General features: G+C 40.6%; 1 protein-coding gene across 1 annotated transcript in view; it reads right to left on the reverse strand.

Moving 5' to 3' along the window:
- Nucleotides 1-12,010, reverse strand: part of LOC117541196 (patatin-like phospholipase domain-containing protein 7) — a 94,199-nt gene that overhangs the window by 23,983 nt on the left and 58,206 nt on the right. The window contains 3 exon segments of the mRNA XM_034208345.1: nucleotides 1,126-1,308; nucleotides 6,762-6,930; nucleotides 7,084-7,147. Of these exon segments, the coding sequence (XP_034064236.1) occupies nucleotides 1,126-1,308; nucleotides 6,762-6,930; nucleotides 7,084-7,147 (416 nt within the window).

Genomic DNA, 12,010 nt, shown 5'->3' on the forward strand with positions numbered 1-12,010 from the left:
GTCTATACGATAGAGAACGTGGATTCAACTGATATCGTCTCCGTGTGGACGGGGCCTTAATGTAATTCCTCCTTTCACCGCATGGCGGCAGCACCAGGGGCCGTTCTCATGCCGCAATTAGCCTTTTCTGTAAAAGACGCTGGTTTTTGGTTTTGGATGGATCCGTACGCACAATATACTTTTTCATGCGCACAAGATACTTTCTCGTTCGCACGAGAAAGTTACTGGTGCGCCAAGTAGGAAGTGGAGCGTACAGGAGACAACCGTTTCATCGCAGACTGTTATGTTTATGTGGGGAAATGGCAGTGCATACATTATTTGAGATATATTTCAAACTCGGACTTCATTTTAGGGACATTTCGGCGACCGGACATCTTCTTCATAAAACTAATAATATGGCGTAATAATCGGGCAGTTCGATGTGTCTCGTGCGCACGAGAAAGTATATCGTGCACACGAGAAAGTATATCGTGCGCACAAGATACTTTTTTTTTTCATGAACCTTTAAAGGTGGGGTAGGTAAGTTTGAGAAACCGGCTCGAGAGCTTTTCCAAATGCTTTTAGTGCTTTACATTACATATTACACATATCAGACATGTAACAGTGAATATCTTGTTTTTCGCCATGAAATAAAACTGACGAAAGTGGAAATTGATGTGTGATTTAATTTGTATTGCATAATATTTCCAGAATCAATTAATTTGTGTATGGATTCACTGAACAATTTCTGTTCTGATTCTGACTGGCACCCCACTTTATTTTAAAGTTGTTCACACCTGCCTTAGTGTCTTATATTTAGTTATATTGCCATTTGAAAAATAAAGATAATTGAAAATGGTGATATAACAGTGTATTTTATGTTACAGTAATGTTTAAAAAATGGCAGACAGGACTATTGGCCCCCAGGCATATTCACATTATCAAATCTGGCGTACTTTGAAAAAGGTTTGGACACCCCTGACACATACAAAAGACCTAAAAAACGTAGGAAAATGAATATACGACAATGTATGGCAAACTATAGTGTATTACAGTATATTATAAAATGATATGAGAATGTAGATAAATATGAATGATATGCTGGGCCAGACCAGCCATTAAAAGACTTAGGTTGGGGATCTTTACCAGCTTAGGTAGACTCCTCCGGGAGAACACTCTGCGGGGACAGGACAGGTGATGGTGTCTGGAGATCCAGCTGCGCATGTTCAACCACTCGGCCGTCCCTTTGGGTGGGGGGCCATCCTCCCTGTGCAACAACACCAACTGCTTCTGAGCTCGGACTGCACTGCCCTCCAGCATTCTCTCCAACTACAGGTGGAGAAGAGGAGGAAGAAGCTGACAGCCTGCACTCAGATCAGGGCGGTGCTTCATACAGTGAAGGATCAAGGTTCAAAGGTTCAAAAGCTTAATTGTCATATGCACAGATACAGTGTAGTTATGGCAATGACAATCTGAAGTCCCAGGCTCAAAAACATGGTGTGGCCATGGAAGTGACCCGTCTTCATAGGCTAAAATGTTAAACAAATTACAGACACAGCCGTAATGTAGCTACCGTAAATTGTAGCTTGGTCCAATAGCCTACATAGTATCAGATATTACCTAAAGTCACTTTTGACAAAATTGTCATCTCTAAGGTGATTAAAAAGTAGTTTTAATGTGGAGGATTCTCTCATATTTTCCTCTGAATTCTCCTAAACATTGTAATGCGAGCATGTGTTTTTCCCACAATACTTATATCTCTCCTTACCTTCATAACTCCCCCCCTCCTGTTTCATTACCTGATTGTGTTCACCTGGGGCCCCTGTGTTTCTATTCCCTCCCCACCTGTGTCTTGTTCTTGAGATTAGTCTTGTGTGCATTCAAGTTCTGGTTTCTCTTTCAGTTGTTGTCAGAGTCTTGATGTTGGATGTTTAATGTCACAGAAAGTTTCTGTTTTTTAATTATAGCATTGGCTTATTCATTTGATTACATATTTTCTGTGTAATACATCCTCTGATTTAAAGGGGACCTATCATGCAAAATGCACTTTTGTACGTCTTTTATACATGAATATGTGTCCCCGGTGTGTCTGATTATTATTTGAATGTTTCTGACGTCAGAAAAGGGGTGCTCCGCCTATATGGGCAACTCTCCACCTATCAGGGGAATGAGAGACCGCTCGAAAGTGCTGGAGACGCTGTAGTACATATGCCAGGCCTGTAAGTGGCGCTGTAGTCTGCCACAAAAGCAGAATCAGCCCTTGCAAAAACAGGGCTGGAAAAGAGCAAATAGAGCGAAATGAGGCATGGCTAAAATGCATGATCTGTTTGGTATTTTGAAAAAAAAAATTCACAAACATGTTTTATATAGGTATGGCCCTACAATATATGTTTCAAATATAGCATGATAGGTCCACTTTAACTTATCTGCTGTTGGGGAAATATTTTCCAAAGCCCATAACTTTGACCCAGTTTATCAGTTCATACTGTCCTGACTGAGCACACGCACCTGTAAACTTGGCTGCTGTGCTCTCAGTGCTTTATCTCCTTGTTCCTGCCTGTTGGTGTCAGCTGATAGAGGTGTTATCATTCTATCTTGTTATGCACAATGTTGATTATTCTCTCTGAACTAGCTAAATACATGGGTCTGGGGTAGAGTTATTCAGAATTGACGTGGCAACTCTACCGTGAAGTCAGAACCTCTGGCTCTTGGACTTGTTTTGTGAATTCTCTGGCTAAAGCTCAGATCAGTGTTTGACATCAAAGCTCCAGCTCTCCCTGTGTCTCCTTCCTGAGTCGGTGACTCCCACAGAAGTTTCTCCCACAATCTGCACTTCAGACTTCCTTAAAAACTGTAAGGATTTGAATCAGGTTTGATTGGTCACTGTCAGGCATTGTAAAGTATTGGGGTGTCCAATATAAAACTTTATCACCTATAATCTCCTCCTAGAGCCCCATTGTGTTTTTTTAAACCAATCATCTCTCAGAGGGGTGTGGACAGCAGCAGCTTATTAGTGCGAATGCTGTTTATAGCATTCCACTATAGTTCTTCAAATCTTTATTAGTGTGAATGCTGTGCAATTAGTGTGAATGCTGTTACAGCATTCGCACTAATGGAATTCAACGGGAGGAACCTACAAATCCTGGTAAAGAGGCCTCCTTCAGATTTTAACATTAGTGTGTATAGTGCAGCTCGTTATTTCAATCAATATTTTGCTGTCGAATAACTTCAGCCTACTTTCAGCTACAGAAACCATTCAAATATCAAAATGTTCAGCCTTTTCAGTACAAGATGGGAAACTTTCAACTTTTTCAAAATATTTTATACTTTTTGAAATATTCAGCTTTTTAAACTCTTTTTATAACATTGAACTCAATGGGAGGAACCTTCAAATCCTCTTTTACCTACACCTTGCACCAAATGCTACTTGTAGCGGCACAAACTCCCTATGAGTTAGCCGCTGATAGGCTAAAATGTGCTCTTTGCTGTGACGCGTTCCATATAAGAGTCCGAAGTCATTCATGGTCCATAGTGTTTAATAAAACGCAAACAAACAATGTAAAACTCCCGAGCTGACGGTCAACAGAAGGCTGCACCATTCACCCTCTTCCTACATCATATCCTCCCAAACCGGCATCCAACAGGTGACCTAAATACCAATAAACCACACCCACGTGACCATTGCCGGAAGTGATAAACAATAAGAATTAAACGCGATGCAAACAGAAATGAAGATAATAATACAAATAATAAGTAATGGCAAAACAAGCATTTTGGCTCCTACATTCCGGCCCCTAATTATTATATAACAATTTATAATAATTATTCAAAACAAATTACAATAAAACACTGTATATTCTAATGATATGCAGATCATCATTTTTTAAATCCAGTATTCATATATCAGTATACAAGCAATCAAGTATGCTGTGTGTAGTATTGTGAATGCAGGGGGCAAAAATAGTCACTGTATGCAGGGAGCAAGGTGAAAAATGGAAAATTAGACTTGGCAAAAGTTTCTCTGCCTCATGAAAAAGGCATACTTGGCTGAGGGCCGGGTATGTTCAGAAAGCCACTATTTGTCTTCATCTGAATCCCAAGTACAAGTCATTTTTTCCTTGTCCTTTTCCAATCTAATGCGATTGGTCCTTCCAATAGTTTGGCAGATTTTAAGACTGGAGCCCGGAACCGCTGATTTCCCATGGAAAGTCTCTGGATGTCTCTGCCACCTTCAGGATAGTGCATCTTAAATTGATGTTTCCACAGCATATCCACTTTCATTACAGATGTCCTGCTAGCACCCATCACTGACTCTGAGAGTTTGCATTCCTGTTCACCGGCCCCAGTAAGGCCACTTGTATGCAAAGAGGCCATGGCTGGTTCTTTTCTGTCCATCTTCGTTTCTATGTCGTATTTTATTTTTCCAGCTTTCATGGTTGCAAATGTGCTTTCTGCCGGATGACGTTGTGACTCGGGTGTTATGGTAGATGTGATGATTTCAGTGTCAGCTCTGTCTTTGGTTGTTATTGTTGATGTTTTTAGATTAGCTACACTGTGCTCTGGAATGATTGGTGCAGATGTATATAACTTGTGGCTGGGGTACAAAAGGATCTGTGTTGATATTAAGTGTTTTCTTTTCCTTACTGTAAGTCTGTTTCCAAAATATGACTGCTTGCCATCAGATCCTTTAGTAGAGTTACTTGGAACACTGGATTTCTTAGATGCAGCAATAACCTTCATTTTGGCCATGGTGGCGGAGATGTCTCCTTCTAGGTCCAGTTGTTCTTTTCTTCTCCTCAGCTCATGTTCCTGTTTTTCCAAAGCATGTTTCTTTTGAAGTAGATTTTGTAAAACCATCAGGGCGGCCACTTCCGCCTGAGCTTTTATATAAGCAGATGCAGTTCTTGATAGGCCTACTCTGGATCTTGAGCCATGAAAAGTAAATTTGCTATTTCTGTTTCCAATATTTAACACACTGTCCACTCCATCCTCATTTTCGTTGTTATCACTCATTTTGCATGTTCCAATATGCACACAACAGTATTCACAAATGTCAATCCTGTCACAGACGTTGTGCCTGATCAGTGATCATAGCTGTGCACGTTACAAACAATTCCGGAAATCCACACCTTCGCCGACATCGACATAACCAGCACGCACACAACAGGCCAAGTAACAGTCCCCAATGGACTAATGGCAGCACTTCCAAACTGTGTTCCAAACAAAAAATAAACAGAATGAACGCAATTGTGCCTAACGCCTCAACTGGCTGTGATGTGCTCCAGTCAATCAGTTTCCGCCTGCGGCCACGGTTAATTGTGGCTTTTCCTTTCCACTTCGCCGAGGGGGAAACTGTCTCAGTGTTCCAACTCCGTGATCCCGAACGTCCTGGCTTCGTCTGCTTAGGATCCGGTCCATTCCGTCGCGTCTTCGATGCGGCGATCCTTTTCTGTTGACTAATATAGTGGCACAAACTCCCTATGAGTTAGCCGCTGATAGGCTAAAATGTGCTCTTTGCTGTGACGCATTCCATATAAGAGTCCGAAGTCATTCATAGTCCATAGTGTTTAATAAAACGCAAACAAACAATGTAAAACTCCCGACAACAGAAAGTATAAGAGCGCCATTCACCCTCTTCCTACATCATATCCTCCCAAACCGGCATCCAACAGGTGACCTAAATAACAATAAACCACACCCACGTGACCATTGCCGGAAGTGATAAACAATAAGAATTAAACGCGATGCAAACAGAAATGAAGATAATAATACAAATAATAAGTAATGGCAAAACAAGCATTTTGGCTCCTACACTATTCCTTCCACATACTTTCAGCTAGAGACTTCATTCCAACTTTAAAATGATCACAAGACATTCAGCTATTAATATCTTATTCAGATTTTTGATATATTTTACACTTTTTGAGATATTTAACTTAGTTTGGAGCTTGGTAAAGAGGCCTCCTTCAGATTTTAACATTAGTGTGTATAGTGCAGCTCGTTATTTAGTGTGAATGCTGTTTACAGCATTCCACTATAGTTCTTCGAATCTTTAATCCCCTTATTTCAGCCAATACTTTGGCTCTCCATAACTTCAGCCTACTTTCAGCTACAGAAACCATTCAAATATTAAACTATTCAGCCTTTCCAGGAATCGATGGGAAACCTTCAACTTTTTAAAAATATTGTATACTTTTTGAAATATTCAGCTTTTTAAACTATTTTTTTAACATTGAAGTCAATGGGACAACTCTTTAAATCCTCTTTTACCTACACCTTATGCCAAATGCTTCTTCTTCCACAAACTTTCAGCTAGAGACTTCATTCCAACTTTAAAATGATCACAGGACCTTCAGCTATTCAATTCATATTCAAATCTTTGATATCTTTTACACCTTTTGAGATATTTAACTTAGTTTGGAGCTTGGTAAAGAGGCTCTCTCAGGGTTCTTACACCTTTTCCAAAGTCAAATTCAAGCACTTTTCAAGCATTTTCAAGGTGCATTTTCAAGCTTTTCAAGCATTTTACAGCTGTTGTAAATTACATATTTATATACACATACTTATACTCAAATGATTATTTCCCTACCTCACATTAAATCAGATGTTCATTATGCTATAAACAACCAAATGTGTGTTTCGTGATAGCATTCTACATGAGGATGAACAATTAAAGAAAAGAAAACCAAGTTTAATATTTCAAAATGAGTGACCCATCTGTACGTAGACTGGGCATCCCATATAACCTGGCTGAGCCAATATAAACACTAAGTTAAACTGACCTCCCCCACAGTGGGCTCCTGCTCCCCCAGTCCAACAATGATGATGCAGTCAGCCTGGCGGATGCAGCGCTGGGTCCAGGGCGTGAGGGTGAAGTCAGACTGGTAGAGGACAATGCGATGGATGTCCTCCTGCTGCCCCAGCCAGCTGGACAGACGATACTCATGGACACTTCAAAAAATGAGGAACAAATATTAGACAGTAAATTAAATAGCATATGTTAAACAAATATGTCTGTTCTCATTAAGTATTACTGTGAATGAAATACTAATCAGTAATGACTTGTATGACTAACTTAAAAGTAAAAGAATAAAACATTTCTACCTGTCCAGAGCCGCAGCACCGAGGCGCTGTTTGATGCTGTCACTGGTCAGGAGTAGAGTTGGGCCTTCACAAAACAGAAACACAACAAAATTGTTTTTAATACAGGACCTATTTCATCATGAAGGCCAGCTCTGTCCTGGGGAGTCCTCTGGACACTGTGGAGGTGGTGGGAGAGAGGAGAATGGCAGCCACGCTGTCCTCCCTGCTGGACAATGTGTCCCACCTCCTCCAGGACACCCGGTCCTCACTGTGCAGCTCCTCCTGTGACAGGCTGCTGCACCCCCGCTGTCTCACGGAGAGATACCGCAGGTCCTTCCTTCCTGCAGCGGTCAGACTGTACAACCAGCACAGCCCCTAGTAGACCCCCCCCCCCCCCCCCCGACACACACACACACACAGACACACAGACTATAAAACCCCTTGCTGTTAAACTATGTGCAATATATACCTGGCTGCTAAATCCTAAGAACTGTTACAGGATGTGTATTTTGTAAATTGTGTTACATTTTTTATTTATTTTTATTATATTGTTTATTATATCCTAACTTTTTTTAACTTAGTTAACTTTTTAATGCATGTAACATATATAACATTAAGCTGTCTGTGGCTCTTTTTCTGCTGTAACAACGTACATTTCCCCTCTGTGGGACTAATGAAGGTATTCTGATTCTGATGTGAATGAGTGTGTGGCACGAAGTATCATAGTGCAGAGTCTAAAGTAGATCCTTCTTTTCCCTAAAAGTTGTTCAGTATGATTATACATTTCTCTTTGACATATAGGGGGGTCTTTCCTTTTGTGTATAATCTTATTCTGTGCCTAATTTGTAGTGACCTGTGGGCTTGGAGTGTAGTCAGACTTAAACTGCCCTTTTATTACACAGTATCAAACAGTACTAGAGAGTATCAAACAGTACTACACAGTATCAAACAGTACTAGAGAGTATCAAACAGTACTATACAGCAGTGTTGTAGTCAAGTCACCAATTCACGAGTCTAAGTCACTCTCGTCTCGAGTCCCCACTTTTCGAGTCCGAGTCCAAGTCCGAGTCCCCTAAGGAGAGTCGGAGTCGAGTCCGAGTCACCCAAGGAGTGTCCGAGTCGAGTCTGAGTCATCATTACCTGTGTTCGAGTCCAAGTCCGAGTCACCTAAGAAGAGTCCAAGTCAAGTCCGATTCACAAGTCTTCATGTATTAATCTCAGTGGATATATGTGTTGAAATGTAGCTGCTCCTCTACATTGCTTTTATCCTGTCATTTTATACTAATTTGTCTATTGAACTGCTGTGAAGCGAGTTTGGCTACAATTCTTGTATAAACGGTGCTATACAAATATAAAGCTTATTACAAATATTATTATTATTATTATCATCATCAAGGTTGAGTCGAGTTCCAATATTGCCTCCAGTGCTCCGTTCTGGCACCTTCAAAGAGCTGCTTTACAAATGAAAATGGTCTACATTAAACACAATGACTGTCACAATTCCTGGTTTAATTTCAGTATATTTAATTGTTTGAAAACCCCAGAAACTGAAAATACATTGTTAAGAACGTTAGAACATGAGAGAAAGTATTGTTGGTATCTAGGGGAAGAAAGGATAAACACTTTAGCTTGTTGATGCCAAATCATTTCCAAAAATCTTTCTTATTGCTAAATAAATTGTTTAGTTAAAAATAGGGCTGCCCCAACTACTAATCCTTAGTTTCAACCACTGCAAACTGGGTGCGGCATGTTTATCATAATAATTCAATCATTTAAATACATTTTGTATTGTTTGAGTTCAAGGATTGAGAAACAATGTTAAAAGTAACATTGTTATCAGTGTGCTATATAACAGTGAAATACAAAACCATAATCCTGAGCCTTAAAAAATAAAATGTACAAGCACAAACAAAGCAAGCCACCTATTAATACACTAACGAAAAAGGGATATGATTCCAAATGGGTTCGAATGAACGAATATTTTGTTAAGTTATTTCAACACAGTCGGCAAAACATCACATAACTTATGAACGTCAAACACATATGTCCAACAGTCAACAAGTGAATGTTTAAATGATATCAATAAAGATTAAGCCCCAGAAAGCACATGGCTACTTAGCATGCAAAATTACCATTCTGCATGTTAAGTAGCCATGTGCTTTCGTGTTATCGGCTGAATCTATATTTATTGATTTGATCACGTTACTCTGATGATAGTGTTCAAGATGACTTACCTATATGTCTGAACTCGATCCTTAGAGTAATGTGTTATGGAGCCTTCTCTTCAATCTTTTTTCCACATAACGAGCATTTTGCGCTGCTCTTTCCCAATGTCGAAGGGAAATCTGTGAAAGCACACAGCACGATGCGGGGTGTGTCTCTGGACATCTTTAGACTGGAATAGTTGGGGCGCGCCCAGTACGCGAACTCGCCTCGCAGGTGCACACGCCAGGACAGATTACATCTGACTCCTGACAAAACTTGCTTGAATCCGAGTCCAAGTCGGAGCGTCAATGTACAAGTCGAGTCCGAGTCATCATGGGTGAAAAATTCACGAGTCCGAGTCAGAGTCCGCGTCAATCAGTGCGCGAGTCCGAGTCGAGTCACGAGTCCGGAAAATCGGCACTCCAAGTCCGGCTCGAGTCCGAATCCAGGAATCGAGTACTCCATATCTGCTACACAGTATCAAACAGTTCTAAACAGTATCAAACATTACAGAGTATCAACAGAACTACAAAGTATGAAACAGTCCAAGTCCATTGAAATTAAACATGTTACCAAACCCTAAATGAATGATCCGCAGCCTTGTTGGTCTGTAAACTGAGCACAGCCATGGTAACAGGATAAAGGGTTGTCTTACAGGCAGCTGTGGCTCAGGGGACAAATGGTCATTTACTAATCGCTATGAATAAAAGCTTCAGCTAAGTGATATGCAATGGAATGTAATGTCCTGAAGAAGAAACAACTGATGAACCCACAGAGCAGTGAGGTCCTGCAAGCACATCCTGCACATAGGAGGCCTAATCAGTGACACCAGTGAAAACCCCTGTGGAGTGTATATTTGTCCTTAAACCAAGAAAAATCAAAGATTGCGTCCGATGGCTTTACATCCTCTATTTCCCTGGTAAAAAACACATATGCCTTTTCCGGTGTGTAATCACATAAATACCAAATCATCTTCACAACAAAAAGCAAAAACGACTACTCAAATGTACCTAAATGATGACATAGTATGATATTGACATAACTTTATTTACCTAAAAACTTTAAATAATACAAATCAATAAATAGCTCCAACAGCCAGCTTTAAATATTGCATCTGATCCATTCTGCTCACTGGGGTTAAACAAAAAAACGTTTTGTTTTGTGAAAATCCAAACCACCAGAACATTTGTGTTGCCTAATAATAACACACTGCCTGGTAAAAAATGTAATATATATGCATGTGTATGCGTCACAGTAATGCAACTGAACTGTGTTGGGTCGCCACATAAGTTACCTGCTACAGCTGCTGGGCCATGTACGGGCTCAGTTCCTGCTGCCAGTAGGCTAAAGTAACAAATACCCGCCCCATCACTCTGTGTGACTCCCCAGTAACTGCTGTGCAGTCTTTCCGCTTCCTGGGCACCATCATCGCCCAGGACCTCAAATGGGAGCAGAACATCGGCTCCCTCATCAAAAAAGCCCAGCTGAGGATGTTCTTCCTGAGGCAGCTGAAGAGATTCAACCTGCCAAAGACAATGATGGTGAACTTCTACACCTCCATCATGGAGTCCATCCTACTTGCCAATTGTGTTTGTTGACTTGTGAAGCCCTCTGAGACAAATAGGATTTGTGATTTTGGGCTATATAAATAAACTTGAATTGAATTGAATCCTCACCTCCTCCATCCCCATCTGGTACGCTGCAGCCACAGCCAAGGATAAGGGCAGGCTGCAGCGTGTCATCCGCTCTGCAGAGAAGGTGATCGGCTGCAATCTGCCATCCCTCCACGACCTGCATGCCTCCAGGACCCTGAGGCGGGCAGGGAAGATAGTGGCCGCCCCCTCCCACCCAGGACACAAACTGTTCACCCCCCTCCCCTCTGGCAGGAGGCTGCGCTCCATCAGGAACAAAACCTATCGCCACCTGAACAGTTTCTTCCCCTCCGCTAGCGGCCTCATAAACAAGGCCCGACCCCCCCACTGACACTTTACCTCAGCCACAACGCAGACTCTATGCACACAATGTTGACAATATTTGGTTTGCTTACTGCACATATTTTATTGCATTCTATTTCAATGTAAATGACTGCTTTATATTATTTTATATTTTACTATATTTTATCTTATTTTTTTGTAAGTTATTATAGTGTTCTTAAAATAGTTCGCTATCTGTGTTTTTTTTTTTTTTTTTTTTTTTTTTATGTATGCACCACGACACCAAGTCAAATTCCTCGTACGTGTCCACGTGTCTACGTGTTAATAAAGCCGTTTCTGATTCTGAAGTACATTTAGTCTAATACTTTACTTAAGCACAGTTTTTAAGTACTTGTACTTCACTTAAGTATTTCAATGTTTTGCTACTTTGTACTTCTACTCCTCTACAGTTCAGAGGTAAATGGTGTACTTTTCCTCCACTACATGTATTTAATACCTTTAGTTACTTCACAGATGTGGATGAATGATGTGAAATATAACCAAGTGTTGAATCAGACTTTAGTTCCACCTGGAGTAAATCCACAAGCTACCCTGCAGTATACAAAGTTATTCAAACTAGCTGCACCTTTACCAGCTTTGAGAACACTTTCATGATCAATCATTATAAAACATATCATATATATTATTCTGAAATGGACCAATCTGCACATGGACTACTTTTACTGTCGCTACTTTAACCTGTTCCACCCCAAGCCTGTTTTTCAGGTCTCAGGCTCGAAAATGACATTCCCAGAACAAATGACTATATC

The sequence above is a fragment of the Gymnodraco acuticeps genome, unplaced genomic scaffold (genome assembly GCF_902827175.1).
Source record: "Gymnodraco acuticeps unplaced genomic scaffold, fGymAcu1.1, whole genome shotgun sequence".
Classification (NCBI taxonomy): Eukaryota; Metazoa; Chordata; class Actinopteri; order Perciformes; family Bathydraconidae; genus Gymnodraco; species Gymnodraco acuticeps.